The 22,617-nt window shown below is 41.7% G+C and overlaps 1 protein-coding gene across 1 annotated transcript; it reads right to left on the bottom strand.

Annotated features, from left to right (window-relative positions):
• Positions 1 to 1,516: 1,516 nt before the first annotated feature.
• Positions 1,517 to 21,880, bottom strand: LOC311068908 (vascular endothelial growth factor receptor 2-like). Its single transcript, XM_084091754.1, has 14 exons — positions 21,595 to 21,880; positions 14,659 to 14,755; positions 14,271 to 14,485; positions 13,592 to 13,713; positions 12,492 to 12,660; positions 12,090 to 12,226; positions 6,837 to 7,029; positions 6,530 to 6,647; positions 6,179 to 6,351; positions 5,866 to 6,022; positions 3,550 to 3,658; positions 2,864 to 2,972; positions 2,412 to 2,756; positions 1,517 to 2,208 (listed from the first exon to the last, which is right to left on the bottom strand). Exons 1-14 carry the CDS (start codon positions 21,656 to 21,658, stop codon positions 2,105 to 2,107), a joined length of 2,112 nt encoding a protein of 703 aa, XP_083947880.1. The 5' UTR covers positions 21,659 to 21,880; the 3' UTR covers positions 1,517 to 2,104.
• Positions 21,881 to 22,617: the final 737 nt, after the last annotated feature.

Here is a 22,617-nt window from a genome sequence, read left to right as displayed (position 1 = left end):
TGTTATAACTTCTGCATACATTATCTGATCTTGCTGAAACTTCAGCAGTGTGTTCGTTGTAAGAGGCCGATCACATGGATGTGACCTTTGTGAGTCAAAGTTATAGCACCACCAACTGGCAACAGGAAGTGTGTCACTTTCAAAATGCTTTGAAATCACTTTCTTATTTTTACCCGATTTGCTTAAAACTTTATGTGTATAATGTAGACACACGGCAGATGTAGACCTGTGAAAGGATTATTGATATCTTAGATACTGTTGCCGTGGCAACGCATCAAACTTTAATATTCTTTTCGGATGCTTTTGAGACATGCACATGCTTGAAAATGCATGAAACTCGACAGACACATCACATTTATTATACAGTAGACATGTGCAAAGTTTCAGAAATGGGCGTGGTGGAATGGCTCAGTAGCGCCACCTTTAGTCAAAAATGGGGGCTTAGTTTTTCCTAGAATCACAAAACTTGGTAGGTGTATTGTTCTCATCAAGCAGGACACCTTTCTTATTTACAGTCATTACCTCAGACCCACAGGAAGTCAGATATTTTGGTTTGAATGTGGATTTTCTGGAGAATTTTCTCTCTCTCTCTGTGTGTGTGTGTGTGGGGGGGGGGGGGGGTTGGGGGGGGGGGGTTGGGGGGATTTGTCTATTCCATTTAATCTTTGTTCTTCAAGGTTTCAGGGGCTTTTGGGGCCCTTAACGTGCTCAAAAACTCTTGAAACTTTCCACACAGGTCAGAACCCACGGTCATCAGGGCCGGGCTGAAGCTGGTACCCGGGCGTGGCAGGGGGGCTCGACAGCGCCCACTTGGACACGGTCTAAAAACTTGGTCCATATATCAAACACGCTTGCAGGAATTAATATGAAACTCGGTACACATATAGATCTCATCGGGCCGAACAACTTCCGCACTCTAAGTTATTAGCTCCGCCCAACAGGAAGTCGGCTATTATGGGTTGTTTGAAAAACGCATGCTGTGGAATTTGATGTACTCATCCTAGAGAATTCATCCAATCGCCTCCAAACTCGGTCAGCATTAAGTCAAGACATTGAGGATGATAAATTCCGGACGGATTTTTGATATCTCGAACGGTTTGGCCGTGGCGAGGAAACAATGGCGAGAAAAGAGAAACACGAAGTAATATAACTTCTGCATACGTTAACTGATCTTGATGAAACTTCAGCAGTGTGTTCGTGGTAAGAGGCCGATCAGATGGATGTAACTATTGGGAGTCAAAGTTATAGCGCCACCAACTGGCATATATATATATATATATATATATATATATATATATATATATATATATATATATAAATATAGCTGCGAGCAGCGATGGAGGGCCCAAGCCGGTGATACCGCCACCCCGGTGGCTTTAGTGTAACTAAAGGCACCAGGGTGGCGGTGCCACCGGCTTGGGCCCGCAATCGCTGCTTGCAGCTATATTTTAGTTTGCTTCTCAGATCTGTTTCACATGTTGTATTTAAAATACAATTATAGTTTGACCACTATTCTAAGGCTTGAGTCAATTATTCATTTATTGTTAAGTTACACTGAATCTCATCATAAAATCAGTTTGGTGTTAATGTGTGCTTTACAGAAAAAAAATATCGTCTGAAACTGTCTCTGAGGGGTGACTAGTTTAGTGACTTTTCATGCTTTTCTGTTGTCAGGTGTGATTCTGAAGAGGTCAAATCGTGTCTTGACCATCCAACGGGTGAAAAAAGAGGACAGTGGTCTTTACATATGCACAGCCTGTAACCAGCTGGGCTGTGACTATGACGAGGCTCATATCACTGTGGATGGTGAGTCTGTAGACAAAGCTCACTGCTTGATCTATTTTATTTTTTATTGTTGAAGATAGGGCAGTTAGGACATATACATTTTTTCTGTAAAGTTGTGCAGAATTTTATTATAATTTATTTTTGGAATATTACAATTGCCCCCTATGTCTAACACTAATAGATCTTGATATTATGATTTAGTCTTTATCTTTACAAATATATAAATGGTAGTAATTTTTGACACATATACACTACTGTTCAAAAGTTGGGGGTCATAAGATTTTTTAAATGTTTTTGCAGGTAGTCTCTCATGCTCACTTTAGTTGTCTTTAGTCCAAACTACAGTAGGGGTTGGTGTGGTAGAGTCACTCACATTCACTCTCTGGTTAGTCAGATTGGTCACAATTCTTGACATCTCAAGAGCTGCGGAAAGATATAAACTGATGCACATTCAAGCTTGCACATGATTTCTGCAATATATCCCATCTGAACAACCAAACTGAAGCAAGCTGGAATTAAATATAGTAGATTAAGTGTGTAATTTTATCACCAAACTAAATAAACGACACAAATAATGACTGTTTTTAAACATGTTTCCTGAACACTATGTAAAGCTATCGCCTAACCTCTGAGCTTGAGGTTGTGAAGCAAGCAGGTTCTCTCACTGGTGCCCACGTTTTCCACTTGGCAAGCATACAGGCCTTGGTCCATCAAAGTGGCACTGGGTATGGGCAGGTCCAGCATTGCATTGGTGCCCTGCAGGCCTGATATGGTGACATTGGGCTGGTGGAAAGGTGACAGGGTGAGGGTATCACAAGGCATGGCCGCTGGAAGGGCATCAGGGTTGGCTACGTTTGTTACCCGATACCAACGTAAGTTAGAGTACAGCAGTCGGTCGGCTACACAGCGCATTACCACGTCCTCTCCCTCAATAGGGCTGCTGGAGGGGAGCACGCTTAGGTTGAGGAAACCTGTGAAGATGACAAAGATAACGAAAAGTTCAGATTTTATCACTTCAATTGCAGTAGGTTAATTTGGGATGTACAGTGGAGATTGTCTCTGGTTTGGAAGCACTCACCAGTTACTTGAAATACAATGACTCGCTCTTCTTCTCCTATCTTATTGGTGGCAAGGCACCTGTAGAGGGCATGATCAACTGCTTTCTGGATCTTCAATGAGCTGATGGTCTATGTGAGAACACACAGTACACCAAAACAGGCAGTGGATGATTTAAAAATATATAATTATAACCAGATTCACCAAGATTAACCACTAATTCAGTGGGGTCCAAAAGTCTCGGACCCCTTTTGCATTTTCATTAAAAATCAGAAAAATTATTTAAAACAATAATTTCATACGTCATTTTGAAATGTCTTCGTATTTGGTTTGTCTTTATGCTTTAATGACAGCTGTACTCGAGCTGCGTGAACTCAACAAGTTTGAATAAAACCTGACGATCATGATTTGAGTATTTCCAAAGAGCATATTGAGCTTCAATAGAAGCAAATACATCTGACTGTCTGTACAAAGAAGAATACATTTGCTTATTTAATTAGTGACCTAGAAATAGTGCATGGATCTTAAACATTTTTTGTTTCCTTTACATCTTTTTTTCAGGTTTATTACCAGGTTTAAATTAGATTTTGAATCCCAGTCTCAGACATTACGAACCAACTGTATATATTATGCTTACAATTTATTTATTTTATTTATTTTCTTTGCACGTTCGAAGGCTGAGCTAAACACAGCACAGTTCTGGTTTACCAGAGAGCGTTCAATGACAGATGTGGGGCTCATGATGGGATTTTTCCCTGTGTTGTTTGATATCTCCCTCCACTTGTCACAGTTCACCACACTCTGGTCTGACTTTGGTCTGAGAGTAAAAGATAAAACATTAAAAGTAATTTATTATTTAGATTTTTTCTGTCACAACAATAATAATATACAATTATTATTATTTAAAAATGTATAAATTACTTTGAAATACTTTGTAAATGTTCATGTTTTCCAGGTCTGCAAAACACATTTAAAATATTGCACACTATTGAATAGTGTAGTATCAATATTGTTGGTACTACCGTTCTAATATCTACCGTTCAAAAGTTTTGGGGTCACTAAGATTTTTTTTAAAAGAAATTAACTTTTATTCAGCAAGGATGCATTAAATTTATCAAAAGTGACCATAAAGACGTGTATAATGATAAATAAAAAAATATTTCAAATTGAAGTTCTTTCTGTTAACTTTTTATTCATTAAAGGATCCTGAAAAAAAAATGTATGACCACTTCCACAAAAAATGTGTAATAAAATAAATAAATGTTACAATTAAAAAACTAGCATTTTATATTAACCTTTTACAATTGAGGATCCATATATCAAAAGAGAAAACAAAAAATAAACATCTATCTACACATCTCCAGCAGGAACAGGAAAAATGGAAAAACATTAAACTGGATCCTAAACAACAATGCATCTATTATTAATGGTCTAAATTTAGACCATCCTATAACTGTTCTCAGATCTACTGTACAGTAATTCCACTTCTGCCACACATATTTATGATGAGCAATAGGAATATTATATGCCATGTCAATAAACAGACTTCGGGTTTAGACTTGGGTTTGACATCAGCACCTCATGTAGGTTAGCCATGGAAGACGAGACAGAGAACAGAGAAAGAGAGGAAAAAGGAAAAAAAGAGATGGGGGGGGGGGGATAAATAAGTACTTACAGTAAATAAGTACTGAGAAATATTAATCAACTACATGTACTTACTACAGCGTTACGGTTAGGGTTGTAGTAACATGTAACAATGTCACCTTAAAAGAAAGTGTTGCCAAAAAGACAAACACAAAAATAGGTCATAAAAGCTGCAATGAAAGATAGCTTAACTCTTGTTTGTAGGATACAGTGACAGACATTGTGCTATTTTCATGTCTGATCAAGGACACAGGTTTTGAATGTGTCTGCTTTTAGAACAACAGGAAGCTGTGATGAGGACTACGGAAGTAGGTGAGGCTGCAATCTGAAGATAAGGCTTGTGTAATGCCTGGTCCTGAACACTCATTGCATGATCACAACATCCTTGGAAGTGATGTTCTGTGTATGCAGGCTGCCAATCAAAGTCACAAGTCAACCAAAACTCACAGTAGCTGATTTCTAAGTCCTCTCTTTTTGGCCCAATCACAACAGTTGTTTCCGGATGAATGCCCAATTAGAGCACATCATGATGAATGGATTGCACTGAACACCAGGAACAAATATGCTAGCACTGTTCTTATATGTCTTCTATACGCTCTATACTTCTGTCAGCAAAAACAATGACTAACGATATTGTCATCAACCTAAACAAGGTAAATTACTTTCCCATACAAATACAGGAAGAAATTTTTAATTTATAGCTTTCTTTCTAGCTTTCTTTCTGAATGACAGGTTTTGCTACAGGTAAATGTTTTTGGGGCCATGGAAATTCAGTTTTTGTTGTGATCTACATGTTTCAGCATTTGGATTGCATTTCATCAAGGAAAGTACAAATGAGGAATATCACGAACAATCTGTCATTCAAGAAAAACAATATTTACAGTACTATAGACACGGAGTAGATATGAAAATGCAGAAATGTAAAGAAACGAGAGAACAAGAAACATACTCTACATAGGTATGTTGTATGTACACTATGCCACACAGATATTTTTAATATTAGATATTATAATATAATACAATGTGATTAAAGATTAAATGAGCACTTTGCATTGAAGCAAAAAATAATATGTTGGTAAAACGTATTTTTAAAAATGACATCCACTGTAAAATATGATGTGATGTGCAACTGATATCTAAGGGATAATTTTTTACGTACTCTATAACCTTAAAATGACTTTCATTTGTCTAACCTAATTTAGTCATGTTAATTGAGTTATATTCAGTAATATTTTGACCAGTTAATTTAGATGTTACCACATGAAGCAGATTTATCTAACATTATCTGACAAAACTATTTTTGACAGTCTAAATTCTTATAAAGGTTACGTTTGAATCAAAACAAGAAGACAGCATCAAATCATGTGGAATATGACTTACAGAAATCTGATTGGGCAGTCCTCTTTGGGCATCCACTGCCATTTTATTGTGACAGGGCTGGATCCTCCGCTAACAGTGCATCTGAGTGTAGGACTACTGCCGTACATATGGACATCACGATCCAACGGCACTTCCTTCTCAAAGATCTTAGGGTGAACTGAACATATAAACCCACAAGTTAATACAGTCAAGTCAAGTCAAGAGAAGAGAAGAGAAGAGAAGAGAAGAGAAGAGAAGAGAAGAGAAGAGAAGAGAAGAGAAGAGAAGAGAAGAGAAGAGAAGAGAAGAGAAGAGAAGAGAAGAGAAGAATTACCATGAACCAATAGTTGAAATGTTCTTTTCTGCTCCTCCTTGGTAATCTTATTTGTTAAGACAACAGTATAATTCCCAGCATCCTTCTCTGTAACACCATATATAGTGAGAGATCCTCTGTTAGGCTTCATTCTGTACTCATCCTTCCACACTATCAGCTGATCATTCTTATACCTGGATGGTCAAGAGCGAAAGAAAGCTTAATGCAAGTTCATTCTGACTAACACAAACAGTTCTAATCTATTCTTTATAGGCACTATATATACTGTATATATATATATATATATATATATATATATATAGTACAAACACACACACATACATACATACACACAAGTAACACTCCACTTACCACTGGACAGAAGGCTCTGGATAAGCATAATATTTAACAAAGATTTTTGCCTCTTCCTGGCCAGCATTTGCCTCCACAGTCTGCAACAACTGATCATTGAGCGCTATAAATGGTTTCTCTGAAATATCAATCGATATGTTAGAGCAAATGCTATTAAAACGTATTTTGTATTATTTGTATTGTAAAACATATGGTCTTTATACTACCATATGCCAGCAACTTATAACTGGTCTTGGTGTGCCAGCAACACTAATGTTTGAATGTTGCTTTTTTTTGTTGCTAAGTGGTTATTCCTAAAAGTACATACCATAGACGTCGAGGGATGCTCGGGCAATCTTGTGCATCTGACCACTAGAGGCTGTACATATATACTCTCCTGTGTCATTTATGGTCACATTCTCTACAATGAGCGTATTGGACAGTTCTAAGGAGTTCCACAGCTTCTTCTTGTAGGACCTGGTCTCATAGCGTGACCTTGGCATTGAGCTGTTGACACTTCTCTGCAGGAGGTGAGAGAGACGACTTAAATCCACCAGAGAAATGCATGATGTTATTTATGAAACTGCATTTCAACAAAATCAGCTGAACTGGTCTGGACTGGATGGATTTGAATTGAATTGAGTTTATGCTTCAAGTGTCTTCAGTAAAACATAAATGTCAGCATTACTAAGTAGTAGGGGTTGAATGACTTTAGATTTTTTCTGTATGTGTTTTACAAAGCTTCAGCGCATTAGTTTAGAATGGTGATTAACTTGCGTGTACAATAAGCTGTTTAAAACGTGCATTCACCTGATCAATTTTGAGCATCCAGGTGTATAATCAAACATGTCTTGTGGAGCGCTCTCGGAGTATGCATTTATTTGTCATTTTAACTGTTGGAAACGGAGCATTAAAGGCATACTTCAGGATTTAGCATTAAGCTTTGTATTACAGTTTATCTCGATTGCTTAAGCACTATAACCAGGCTTTTGAACTAAAATTTCAAAACCATAACGCCATTTATCAAAAAGCACACCCATTTCACTAAACTATAAACACTATTCCCTGTTTTGACACATGAGTCAGATTTGTTGAACTGTCACTGCAAAAATCTACACACAAATCCCTTCATTTATCATTGCCTACACCATGTTGTCATGTATAAAGCACTAGCATTCAATATTGTTCACTCAAGTCAGCACAGCTTCAGCTCAGTTAGCACACAATTACCCAGGTGGAAAATTCAAAAATGAATGAAAAAAGGTGGAAAAGTCAAAAATGATCACACACCAATCAGATCCTTCAGTAGATAGATAGAAGGGCCCAAATCAGTTTATAGAGTTTTGGAACAATAGATCCAGAAAGACATGAAGGAAGAGATCAAGGAGGGATAGGGCAAGGGCAAGAAGACAAGCAGTCTCAGATGAAATTCAAGCCACTAGTTGCCCATGTCTTTATCAATGGTATGACTATGAGGGAGGCTGGGCCACGAGTAAGGCCAAATTTGAGTCGCTTCACCGTTGCCTCGAGAACCTTCAGGGAGGTGTGGTGGCAAACTAAATTCTATCACTGAATAAGAGACAAACATTTCCAATTGTCTTTGATGAGGTTTATTTTCTTGCAAGAAAAGGCCAGCAGTCGTACAGTCACACAGATTGTAGTGTGATAGTGTGACAGTGAAGGGAGGGCATCCTTTCTCCTTTATAGTCTTGACTCCCAGAATGTTATCTTTCTAGGCAAATTATGGTATTTCAACCATATGTGGAACATTCTTAGACGTGTTCATCATATTGTATACAGTTTTTCTGAATTGCTAAAACACTAAATCCCATTCTCTGAACCAAATTCTGAATAGCCTAAACCAAGTTGTCAATTAAATCACTCTTTCTGTAAAACATTAAACAAGTTCAGGCAGTTAAAACACTGTTTGCAAATCTCATGCACCCTTTTTGCAAAACTCTAAACACATTCTCGCTCACTAAAACACATTTCACACTGTGATGCACGTGTGTTTCAAAACTCTAAACACAGACAGGCAAAAGTTAAACACAACTACAACACTCTTGTCATCATTTACACACAACGACTCAAAATTGTTCACACTTATTTCTAATGATGTGACCAAACCAACTGTACATAATACAAGTCAGTTTAGAGTGCCAAAATTGACTCAAAATGTTGCACTGAATGTTGATACCTATATGGATTGAAAACGTAAAAAAGTATAGTAATGATTACTAACATTAGTAAGGTGAATAAATTACTGTATGCACTGCAAGTATAGTATTGTACTGAATATTGTATAGTATTGAATGTCTGGATATTCAGCACTTGCAATACTGTAAAAATACAGTGACCCAACTGCAAAAGCCATAAAGGTTACAGTAAAAAACTCTAAATGAAAAGCATGTTACAGTCACTCAAAAAGAGTTGTGCAACTGCAAAATCAAGGTCAGTGAGAGAGATTTTACATGTATTCTGCATCGCGTCTTCATGTTCTGGTGGAGGAGTTTGTCCACATCACAGACACACTGTCATCTCTGGAGGCAAAGAGAAAAACCCTAAAGCCAGATCCAGCCTTGACAGTGTTCTCCACACATGCTCTTCATCATCCTCATCCTCATCCTCTTCCTCCTTGTTCACCACCTCTTACACGCACTCTTCCTCCTCTCTCTCTTATATCTTTTCAATCCATATAGGTATCAACATTCAGTGCAACATTTTGAGTCAATTTTGGCACTCTAAACTGACTTGTATTATGTACAGTTGGTTTGGTCACATCATTAGAAATAAGTGTGAACAATTTTGAGTCGTTGTGTGTAAATGATGACAAGAGTGTTGTAGTTGTGTTTAACTTTTGCCTGTCTGTGTTTAGAGTTTTGAAACACACGTGCATCACAGTGTGAAATGTGTTTTAGTGAGCGAGAATGTGTTTAGAATTTTGCAAAAAGGGTGCATGAGATTTGCAAACAGTGTTTTAACTGCCTGAACTTGTTTAATGTTTTACAGAAAGAGTGATTTAATTGACAACTTGGTTTAGGCTATTGAGAATTTGGTTCAGAGAATGGGATTTAGTGTTTTAGCAATTCAGAAAAACTGTACCAGCACTCTTTACCATTCCAATACAATTTCATATTAGAATAAGGTTTGTGTGTGCTCTTTTACTGTCATATGATGGTCACACACATCTTACTGTAAGTAAATATACAACAAATTTTAGAGGAGAGAATAAAATAAAAAAGTAAAACGGGGGGGGGGGGGGGGGATGTTTTGGAAATGTTGTTTTGAATTTATTGCACCAGTGTGTTAGACTATGTTGTAGTGTGTGTGATTTTGAGGGCTTGTGTGTCCTGTCTGAGGGCAAAGTTTGTTTTTTCAGCAAGAGTGAATGGTTTTGAGTCTAGAGCTTCATTTTGAACTGAAAATAGGATGTTTGGGGAACTGGGTGAGACGTCATGGATTTGTGTTTACAGTTTTGAGAATATGAGGCATAGTTTCAAGAAATGTGTTTAAGCAATCGAGAAAAACTGTAGTAGAAAACCTGTAGTATTTTCGAATTACCGTGCTTTCCACCCTCATATCCCCCTGAGATGAGAGATTTATGTATTTTTTGTCTGGAAAAAATCGTCATTTTGCGTCATCGGAGGATTTTTTGGCCAGAGGCTAAAGACTACAGCCAGTAGGAGGGGCTGTCCCGCATGTTTTCAACCCGCCCATAGAGGGTGGGATCTCACTCACAGAATGTACACATAGTGTCAGCCATCTTTTTTTGGAAGCTAAGCTAGCAGGCTCTTGTTCTGTGGAGAAAGCTGAGTAGTAGGAGAAAGCTGAGTAGTAGGGGTTACCATCCTCCTTTTCCTGGACTTGTCCGGCGGGCGAGATCGTTCAAAATGTCCGGGATTCGGCTTTTGCTTTCTGCAGTCGCCATTCAGTGTTTACATACACACCTTTTGTTTCAATCTAACTGAATTAATTCCGATTGGTGAATCTGAATGTAATGTTTACATGAACGCTAAACAAGTGATCGGTTGATGTGGTTTTAACATTACTAAGAAAATTCCCGTTCCTCCGTGAGAGATACGAGACCGGTGCGTCTCAGTAATCACGCCACCGGCCTCTCATCGTTCTCCCACGGCCCTCAGTCTCGTCCTGCTTGTCACAGTAAACATAATGAATGCCGACTGTAGAACGCAAAAGCCGAATCCTGGACATTTTGGGCGATCTCGAAATCCTGGGCAAACTCATCACGGAGACTCGCTAGTAGCCTAGCCTTGTTGTTTTAAACTGCGCTTTCTTACCGGTAGGCGTGGCTTGGGAGTGGCCTCCTAGGGCAGCGAAGCAAGTGCATTCTGGGAGTTGTTGTCTTTCAGCCACATAAGCCAAAAATACATTTTCTGGCTTTTCTCAGTCTAGAAAGCTCCAAATTCAAAAATAATTTCACATATCTTCTACATAAATGACCCATTTTAAATACACATTCATCTTTCCAGAGGTGAAGTATCCCTTTAAAGTGGACTTCAAATATTTATTATCCTGATGCGCCCTCTATAGGCCACGATCAGCAACTAGACGACATCAAGCTTAAAGCGTAATGGCAGAGCATAGACTACACAGACTAGTCTGTGTAACCCCTACTAAGTAGCCAGATATTAGGCGCGTTTCCATTACAGATTTGCGCAAAACTTTAGCGATTTTTTCTAAATGTTGACAAAAAACTATTTCGAAATGACAGCGTTTCCATTAACCGATGTTATGCGACTAAAACTTAATTTTTTCCTCTCGCGATAAGTAAAATCATTCCAAAAACCATGGCAACGGACGTTGGTAGGTTTCCCAGCCACTGCACTAGCCATTATTATTAATCGAAGGAGATGTATGTGTGTTCTCAAAGCATTAATGGTAAGGAACGACCCTTATTATACTTGTGAGCAGCACATATGAGGTGTTTCTGGGTGTTTCTCCCTCATATCTGCTTCGAGGTCTTGATTGTGGCATTTATTTGAGGTTTAGAATCCATTATTCCTGTAATTCTTTTGTCTTTTATGAATTTAATAAAGAACTCTTGTCTCGTATTCTGTCCAAACACACCGCGTCATCTACGTCAGGTGACCTGCAAACGTGCAAAAACTGTTTCCATTGCAGTTTTGCGAAATATTTCTTTTTCGAATTGCCTGAAAAACCACCTCATGCGAGCATAAAAACTTTTTTGCGATAAATGGGAGTTTTTGCGAAATTGACGTGTTTCCATTGGGCGTATTTCCAATTCGCAATTTCAATTTGCGCAATTTGAAGGGTAATGGAAATGCGGCTATTGACAGTCACACAGAAGATTGGCTGATGATACATTTTAAAGGATGTTTTGGGTCAATACAAGTCAATAAAGACATAGCAGAAATTTTTGTTTAGACTGTTTCTGGCTGTTTTTCCATCGCCGGACATTGCGAAACTTATGTAGAGAACAGGAAGGAGACAAGTAAAAAAACAGGGGCTGGTCTAGTTCTTTTCTTTGGTAATCAAGATTATGCCACAAATGGTGCCGACTGAGGTTAACTTGTATTGAACATTTCTCTAAGTCACTGACCTTCTCATGTGGGAAGGTCCACTGAAAGTCGATTCCCACATTGAGCTCGATGTGAGCAGTGCAGTTCAACATTAGCCTCTCCCCTACCGTCAGCCTCTCATGAGCTGGACTCAGGGTGAGGTCATGGATCTTGTATCCTGTGGATGAGGGAAGGGGTGAAAGGGATGTGCCGGGTGGAGCATTGTTCTCTTGAGACCAGGGCAGCTGATCTCACACCAGACTGTTCAACAGTCTCAACAAATGATTCTAAAACATTTTATCTCGCCTCCACAAAAACAAAAGTTTGATCAATTTCTGACATGCTTGCAAAACTGAAAAAAATTATAGGTTAGATTTACAAGCCTCATACTGTACTTTAAGCAACATTCACCTTCCCAAATGAACTTTTTTTTTTTTGCTTACCTACAATAGCCACAATGTAAGGTGAGGACTGATAGGTCTCGTTTCGAATAATGGTTTGGCAGTAGACCACGCCAGCATAGCTGACCACATGACTAGGCAGGATAAAACCCTTCTTGCTATCCCAGATGACCTCTATCCCATCAGTGGTCAGTTCTTTTACTGGATACTTCTGTTGGGCAGACACCACAAACATTCTTCACATCATATCACCGGCAGCGAAACACACAATAGGGATCTTGATGAGTAAGCAGCACTAAATATTTTATAGTCATACATTTCATATATATATGGATCTGAAGTCAACAGAAAAGACCTATACATATAGCTACATTTAAATCATTTTGAAAAAGAAAACAAAAAACTTCCCATAAAAAGCCATTTTCACAATGTGCACTTCTGTTCAAAAGTTAGGGGTCAGTAAGATTCTTTTTTAAGGAAAAAAGTACTTTTATTCAGTAAGGACGCAAAACCTTGGCACCGTTACAAACAAAATCATATTCATCAAAGAATGAAAAAATGCATCATGGTTTCCACAAAAATATTAAGTAGCAAAACAGTTTTCAACGTTGATTATAATTGAGTTTCTTGAGCAGCAAATCAGCATATTAGAATGATTTCTGAAGCATCATGTGACACTGAAGACTTGAGTAATGATGCTGAAAATTCAGCTCTGCCATCACAGGAATAAATTACATTTTAAAATATATTCAAATAGAAAACAGTTATTTTAAATTGTATTATTGTTTCACAATATTACTGCTTTATTGTATCAAATAAATGCAGCCTTGCAGCATAAGAGACTTCTTTCAAAAACATTAAAACATCTTACAGAACCCAAACTTGTGAACAATAATGTAGTTTGTATGATATGGATGATCTTTGCTTAACTCCCTTTAAAGTTATGTACACAACATAACAACATCTAAATGGTTTTTAAGTCACAAATATTATTTAACATTACTGAATCATCCTAAATACATTAAATTACACCGACAAAACTAAATCTAGGGTTAGATCAAATGGAAATAGCTCCCCAATTTTTACAATTGGTATGGGTATGTGTGTGTGGAAAATGGGTATGTGTGTGTAGAAATACTCACTGTATACAGTGTGACATTTAGGTTCTCCACAGATACCAGACAGGGAATGACCACCTGTTCTCCCTCCCGAATGAACACCACATCATAATCTTGAGCCATTCGGACAAATGGCGTCTGATAATCTAAAAACATAGGCATGTCTGGTATTTATACTTAACCAACAACCAGATATTTACAAACCACACGCAGAAAAGATGAAGTTGCCATAATCTAGTATAATTTGACATATCTCTATACTAAATACACTCTTTTGATAGTATAAGAGATACGACACTACTAACAAACAGTTATGAAACCTGATTATCAAATGTGAATAGGTATGAAATGCAGTGCAAGTTCGCACACAACCACAGTTGCACTAACCAACACTTAAAAACAAGCAACTTAAAACAAACCAATTCCTATATATTTTGTCTGTCTGGACAAACAGTTTACAGGTCAAAGGGGAAGTAAAATGTGGTGGTGCCACTAGAGTGAAGAGGTTATGAAGAATGAGGAGGTCAGAAGGTTATCCTGAAAACAACAAAGGAAGTATGCGATGAACACATTTTTGTAACATTCCCACTTTCTCTCCCATTCTCTCTGGAAGACAGTGAGAGAGAGAGTGGGAACACTATGAAAAATGTGCTCATCTTTTTGTTGAAAATTCGTCCAACGAGATTACACATGAAAATCATACCTTGTATGAAGACATATACAGCTACAGAAGTCTTCCCATCTTCTATAGGCAGGCTTTTATAGAAGCAGCGGTACTCTCCCGTCTCATTGGCTACTGCTTTGGAGAGCGTTAAAGTGCTACAGAATAGTCCATCACCACTACAGTCTGATGTGGTGAGCCGGGTTTCGGAACGGGATCGGTTGTGAGGTGTAGACCACTCCAGGATCTGCTGCCCCCTGTGTAACAGGTAGAAAAGACTAGTGTCAGAAATGTATTCTAACAAAAATGACATTCTTTACTTTTTGTTTTTACCATCAAAAATCAAATAGTTAACAAAAGCAGCACCCTTTTCCCAGCTTATGAGAAAAAAGTACAGACAGAACTGCTCTTCTCCAGAAGCAACGCTTACCTGCACGTGATCTCCAGTGTATTTGAAGCATTGATTTTGAGAGTTTTCTCATTGATGTTTAAGGTTGGAGGATCCGGCACAAACCTGAGCTCTATCGCTACAAGAAAAAGAAAAAATACATCCAGAATGCTTTGTTTAAGAATAAGCTGCTGATAATCACATGCATATACTCGCAAACAATTAAAATCACTGAGTGATTTAAGGACTTTAGTGGATAAGATACTGACTGGTCTAATTTATTACTAATGCAAATAACTTATTTAGTTTGGATGAAATGTTTTTTTATTAATGAAAAATATACGAATATTATGCTATAAAGTGCACTAAAGAAACAAATTTGACCAGATTTCTGCTGTTTATCTTATTTTATTAAACCAACTTAAACCAAGAAAGACACAAAACATCCAGTGTAAATTTTAATCTAGACAACATATAACAATATTTCACATTAAAACTAAACACTGGACACTAGGACTGCCATCCTCAGAGCAATAAACCACTGAGAATATGGCTGTAATATATCACATTAACATCAAGACTAAATAAACTTTAAGAGGAGTACAACATGCACCTTTCCTAGGATCTCCCTAGTGCTTTTAACATGGTTAATATTAATCCCAGAACAATTTAGTTTATTAACAAACTTAATCTCCATCTTCATCTAAAAGCGACTCCCTTTTCTCTTTTTATCTTTATGCTTGTAACACACATAAAGTGACTGTGTGTGAGCCATTTTGACTGCTTTAGGTCGACCATCAGGCTAAATCTGCAGCTTCATTATCAACAAACCACAAAAAATATATGTCTGAAAAAAGTGCAGTCAAAAAATAAATTGTGCTGGTCAGCGACTCAAACTAACAGTCAAACCACTGCTTGTCTCTGTGCATAAGCATGGATTCACTAGTCAATCAGGAGAGCACAAGAGCGGTGAGGACCATGAATGCCTGTCCGTTGCTTGGCCTGGTTTTACATTGGATGTAGACGTGTAGAACAGCACAGAATGGCATAGAGCAGAGTGATGTGGGACCCTGGGATATTTTTCCACTGGAGCTGCAAGTGCAGCACAGAGGCCTGGATGTGTCAAAACAGGAAGCCTGGGCAGATGGGCCGGGGCCAGGCTAAATGGCCCCACGCACCAAAACCTGAGGTGGGATTCCTGCTCCAGAGGAACTAGAACTGGGAACACACACTCTTATGGACACATACAATCATGCTAAAATACATGCACTCCATGGAGACTTACTTATTCAACTGTTTGTTTTAACATCAAATGGCCAGACACTGAAAACATTTCAAACAACAATGGCGGCAAAGGTTTAATTGTATCTGATGAATAAGAGTGAACTGAAGGAATTACAAGATAAGGGCAAGAAAGAATAGGAAGTTGTCTAGAATATAAGCCAGTTCAGAGTACACAGGGGGCCCAGGTACGTTGAATGTTGATTCCAACAATGGATGGAAACAATGTGAGAGGCAGAGGAGGAAGAGTTCGTGTAAGAGGTGGTGGACGAGGAGGAAGAGTACAAGGACAACGAAGAGCAAGACCAAGAATAGTAATTTCAGATCAAATTCGGGCAACTGTGATAGACCATGTTCTTGTTCATGGAATGACAATGAGGGAAGCAGGACAAAGAGTAAACCCAATTTGAGCAGATTCTCTGTGGCCACCATAATCAGGACATTCAGAGAAGAGAACAGGTAAATGTATTGTTTTTCTAATTTGTGCGACTTAAAGTTTACTGTATACATTTGATACAGTACATCAGTTTGTCAGGGGACTGGGGAAAAAAGAAAAAAAGATTTACAATACATTTTACATATGAATGTGATGTCCATTACTATTGTTACTGTATGTATACATTTGTAAGAGCATTTTCCCTTTTGTAGAATTGCAAGACTACCAAATGAGGGTGGAAGGACTCCTTTGTTCTCCCATTAGCATGAGTCTCTCATTGACTTTGATTTTGCAATTGCACAATATTTTGTGTAATACACTTTTCATTTAGAGTTATCTTTGTTCTTTGGGCTTACTTTATTTTTTATACTGAAAATACAGACATTCAATACTGTATTACTTGCAGTACTTACAGTATGCAATATATTTGCTGTACTGAGTTGTGAATTATTTACTTTTATTTATGGCAAAATTATTTTCTATATGCAATAAACATTTTTTTCTCTGTAACTACATGCCCTGGACGCTGTGTTCTCAATTTTTTGATGTAGTGTCTAATGAATGCTGATGAGTGTTTATATATTGACTGGCTGTGTTTATGTTTTGAAAGCATAGTTTGATTTTGAGCACAGATCAAATGGTTTTGAGGCAAGTGTTTGATTTTGCCAGGAGAGTCAGGGGTTTTGTGAATGTAGTTTAAAGACTGGGTTTTGTGTTTAAAGTTTTGAGAATATGGGTGAAGGTTTCTGTCACAGTGTCTGGTTGTGTTCCCCGTGTTTCCACTAGATGTCCTCCTTTTCCCCATGGTGTCATGCACATGAACTTCTACTCCCACAATTCCTGTCTGTGTATTACACTCAGGTGTTAATAATTGTAATCACCAGCTGTCTCTCGTTTTCCCCTCGTCATGCATGTATTTAATGCCCTGTTTGTCTTGTGTTCTTTGTGGATCAATGTTGTATGTCACACCACTCCAGTTCTCGTGTTTTTCCTTGCCTGTTTGTTGTTTTGATATTGCCTGTCTGGATTTTCGACCCCTGCCTGTGTTTGGACCTTGATTTTTGGATTGCCCTGAAATAAAGCCTCACCACACTGCATTTGGATCCCGTGCTCTTTTCTCTCTGTGCGGTCGTGACAGATTGATCCACCAAGATGAAGGGATCCAGCAGTTCGGTGGTTGAGGCTCCTTCCACCATCACTCAGAAGGAGAGGAGGAGAAGGTTTCAGGAATTGATGGGCTTACGCCAACGGGGTCAAGCTGTAAGTGAATTTTCTAAAACCTTCTTCAGAATGGCACAAGACCTAGGCCACAATGACGCCTCCCTGAAGGATATCCTTAATGGTCGTTTGGACGATCCATTGCCCCAATGGGAAATGAAGGGGCTGGAAATTTTGGATTTTGTGAGGTTCACGATGTATCTCCACCATCGAAGCCAGCGGGATACAACAGCCTCCCATGCATCATCGCTGCCCAGCTCAGAGAGAGCTTCATCGCTGCCCAGCTCAGAGAGAGCTTCATCGCTGCCCAGTTCAGAGAGAGCTTCATCGCTGCCCAGCCCAAGGAAGGCTTCATCGCTGCCCAGCCCAAGGAAGGCTTCATCGCTGCCCAGCCCAAGGAAGGCTTCATCGCCGCTGCCCAGCCCAAGGAAGGCTTCATCGCCGCTGCCCAGCCCAAGGAAGGCTTCATCGCCGCTGCCCAGCCCAAGGAAAGCTGCATCGCCGCTGCCCAGCCCAAGGAAAGCTGCATCGCCGCTGCCCAGCCCAGAGCCTGCACCTCGCCGCTGCCCAGCCCAGAGCCTGCACCTCGCCGCTGCCCAGCCCAGAGCCTGCACCTCGCCGCTGCCCAGCCCAGAGCCTGCACCTCGCCGCTGCCCAGCCCAGAGCCTGCACCTCGCCGCTGCCCAGCCCAGAGCCTGCACCTCGCCGCTGCCCAGCCCAGAGCCTGCACCTCGCCGCTGCCCAGCCCAGAGCCTGCACCTCGCCGCTGCCCAGCCCAGAGCCTGCACCTCGCCGCTGCCCAGCCCAGAGCCTGCACCTCGCCGCTGCCCAGCCCAGAGCCTGCACCTCGCCGCTGCCCAGCCCAGAGCCTGCACCTCGCCGCTGCCCAGCCCAGAGCCTGCACCTCGCCGCTGCCCAGCCCAGAGCCTGCACCTCGCCGCTGCCCAGCCCAGAGCCTGCACCTCGCCGCTGCCCAGCCCAGAGCCTGCACCTCGCCGCTGCCCAGCCCAGAGCCTGCACCTCGCCGCTGCCCAGCCCAGAGCCTGCACCTCGCCGCTGCCCAGCCCAGAGCCTGCACCTCGCCGCTGCCCAGCCCAGAGCCTGCACCTCGCCGCTGCCCAGCCCAGAGCCTGCACCTCGCCGCTGCCCAGCCCAGAGCCTGCACCTCGCCGCTGCCCAGCCCAGAGCCTGCACCTCGCCGCTGCCCAGCCCAGAGCCTGCACCTCGCCGCTGCCCAGCCCAGAGCCTGCACCTCGCCGCTGCCCAGCCCAGAGCCTGCACCTCGCCGCTGCCCAGCCCAGAGCCTGCACCTCGCCGCTGCCCAGCCCAGAGCCTGCACCTCGCCGCTGCCCAGCCCAGAGCCTGCACCTCGCCGCTGCCCAGCCCAGAGCCTGCACCTCGCCGCTGCCCAGCCCAGAGCCTGCACCTCGCCGCTGCCCAGCCCAGAGCCTGCACCTCGCCGCTGCCCAGCCCAGAGCCTGCACCTCGCCGCTGCCCAGCGACGGAGGAGGAAGACCCCCGATTCCCCCAATGCCCTGGAAGTCGCTGTTGCAGAGAGGGAGGAAGCTGTCCCGGAGGCCGCTGCGGCTGTGGAGGAGGAAGCTGTCCCGGAGGCCGCTGCGGCTGTGGAGGAGGAAGCTGTCTCGGAGGTCGTTGCTGCTACCGCGGTGAGGAGGGCCGCCCCGGAGGCCGTCCATGCGCTGCTCGCCCTGCCGGCCCCGCCCACGCTGCTAGTCATGCCGGATCCAGAGCCGGAGCCAGAGACCAGCCCAGAGCCTGCACCTCGCCGCTGCCCAGCGACGGAGGAGGAAGACCCCCGATTCCCCCAATGCCCTGGAAGTCGCTGTTGCAGAGAGGGAGGAAGCTGTCCCGGAGGCCGCTGCGGCTGTGGAGGAGGAAGCTGTCCCGGAGGCCGCTGCGGCTGTGGAGGAGGAAGCTGTCCCGGAGGCCGCTGCGGCTGTGGAGGAGGAAGCTGTCTCGGAGGTCGTTGCTGCTACCGCGGTGAGGAGGGCCGCCCCGGAGGCCGTCCATGCGCTGCTCGCCCTGCCGGCCCCGCCCACGCTGCTAGTCATGCCGGATCCAGAGCCGGAGCCAGAGACCTGCCCAGCCGATCCAGAGCCGGAGCCAGAGACCTGCCCAGCCGATCCAGAGCCGGAGCCAGAGACCTGCCCAGCCGATCCAGAGCCGGAGCCAGAGACCTGCCCAGCCGATCCAGAGCCGGAGCCAGAGACCTGCCCAGCCGATCCAGAGCCGGAGCCAGAGACCTGCCCAGCCGATCCAGAGCCGGAGCCAGAGACCTGCCCAGCCGATCCAGAGCCGGAGCCAGAGACCTGCCCAGCCGATCCGGAGCCAGTCGTCTGCCCAGCCGATCCAGAGCCGGAGCCAGTGACCTGCCCAGCCGATCCAGAGCCGGAGCCAGTCGTCTGCCCAGCCGATCCAGAGCCGGAGCCAGTCGCCTGCCCAGCCGACCCAGAGCCAGAGCGGATTCCAGTGCTTCCGCCCTGGCCGCCAGATGAACTTTTCGCATTGCCCCGGCCACCCGATGGTCCGTTCCCCTTGCCTCGATCGCCTGATGAACTGTTCCCCTTGCCTCGACCGCCTGATGAACTATTTGTTTTCATCTGTTTCCCCGTTCTACTGTCTATGTTTCCCTGGTCCTCATGGAGTCTGTTGCCCCTTGTGTCTGTTTCCCCGCAAGGACCTGGCCCCCCATCCCTCCCCCTGGTCCTCCACCGGGCTACCTCCCTCCTGAGCTTTTGTTTTGTTCCTTGTTCTGTCTTGTAGTGTCTGGGAGCCACTCCGTTGAAGGGGGGTAATGTCACAGTGTCTGGTTGTGTTCCCCGTGTTTCCACTAGATGTCCTCCTTTTTCCCCACGGTGTCATGCACATGAACTTCTACTCCCACAATTCCTGTCTGTGTATTACACTCAGGTGTTAATAATTGTAATCACCAGCTGTCTCTCGTTTTCCCCTCGTCATGCATGTATTTAATGCCCTGTTTGTCTTGTGCTCTTTGTGGATCAATGTTGTATGTCACACCACTCCAGTTCTCGTGTTTTTCCTTGCCTGTTTGTTGTTTTGATTGCCTGTCTGGATTTTCGACCCCTGCCTGTGTTTGGACCTTGATTTTTGGATTGCCCTGAAATAAAGCCTCACCACACTGCATTTGGATCCCGTGCTCTTTTCTCTCTGTGCGGTCGTGACAGTTTCAAGAAATGTGTCTTAGCAATTGTGAAATACTGTAATAGCTCCTAAATCTGGGGTATAGATTTAAGCTCTGGTTCTTTACTTTAAAAAGCAACAATACAGCAACAATGTTACAAGTACTGCATAATTTAACATACAAACCATTATGCTAGGCCTATATAAAATGTACTGACAATAACATTGATTAAATTATGTAAAACCACATGATGACTTACATTTTATCTAAACTGACTTCTACAACTGTAACCAATAGGCAGAGCACATATGTTACCCAAACACAAAACACCATTAGAAAAACACAACACTAAAATAAAGCTATAACTAAATAACAAAGGCAACATAAAACAAAAACTGTATATAACTCATTAGAATAATAAAACAAATGTTAAAATTTGTTCATGGAATTCTGTGGATGCTTATTCCCATTATTTTATCTGTCGCAAATATTTTTTGAATAGTTAAAAAGCATAGCCTATGAATTACCTTTTTTTTTAATAAATAAAAAGTATGAATCACTTTACAATTTAGGCCTATGAGCATTAATGTTTTTTTTAGTAGGCTATTCTAAAAATATCTACTATTTACTACAGATACAATTACGGAGGGAAGTGATAAAAATCATAGCTACAGTTGTTTCAAATCAACAACAGGTGTAGGCCTACACTTTTAATACGAGATTTTATAATGCATAATTATGCCTATAGCCTACATGAGCTGAAACTCAGCAACTGCAAACAGTGCGTTCAATTGCCAATTAACAATGAGTTGAATGTAATGGTGAGAAAGGTAATGATGACGTGAGCATTTGTGTATTTAATTAGATGTTTATGTCATACCTATAACCAAGTTGATGGTTAAGAGGATGTCGACGAGAGAAAGCACATAAGACGTCTTTGCCATCGCCCGACAGAAAAGCTGGACCGTCCCGGCATGAAACCAAAATTCAGACTCTTAACTCCTCACCACGATTATACGACACAGTTGTGCACTTTAAGATAGGTTTTTAAAATCCTTAAAGGAAAATAAATCCTTGTGCTGTTCTGAGTTTTCCCCCTGATTGAGACCTGTTGCGCGCTCACTGATGGATTCGTGCGCTAGATGTGCGCGTGACTAAAGTGCGCTGATTGGGAGGAAGACGAGGGAGGAGCGCGCGCAACATGTGCTTATCAAATATATGACCGTTCTTTTAATGTCCATAGACTCCAGAGGCCGAAGGTCCCAAGAACATAGACCTTCAGAACAGTCTAAATCACTTTATCAGAGATCAATTACGATAGGGGACCTAACTCAATCAAGAAGTGAAGATATGGAAAATGCACAATTTCCACTAAACAAATGCCTTTCATGCCGGGGTGAGAATTACGGTGGGTTGGGGGTTCTAACCCCTCAATTAAGGTTTAATCATCATGGTCCAAAGAGAGTTGGATGGATTTTTTTTTAAATGGAGAATTAAGTGTTTTCTTTAAAAGTGTGGGTATTCAAAAGTGTTAAAGGAATATGGAAATACTTTTTAATTAATTTGATAAATTTTTATTTTAATCTTGAAAGTTACATACTTATTTTGCAGTCCAATTTTTTTTAAAACTGCATATCTTATGTGCATCTTAGGACACAAAAAAAATCTGAAGTTGTACTAAATAAGAGATTTTTACTTGTGGATCCATGGGTTCCATTTTAAGTTAAGCTGAGTTGAGCATTAACATGACATAGTCATGAGGAACTTTCTTTGTTTAGCAGAACCTTCCAATAAATTGGCTAACCTTGTGTTTAGTTGAGCAAATTTAATAGATTTCAGGCATTACTCTAGCAAAAGATATATATAGCCTATCTAAATTGAAATAATCACTCTAACGGTGACT

This window comes from Abramis brama (genome assembly GCF_963993115.1).
Source record: "Abramis brama genome assembly, chromosome: 18".
Lineage (NCBI taxonomy): Eukaryota > Metazoa > Chordata > Actinopteri > Cypriniformes > Leuciscidae > Abramis > Abramis brama.
The sequence above is the reverse complement of the archived record's forward strand: the minus strand, read 5'-3'. Positions and strand labels throughout refer to the sequence as shown.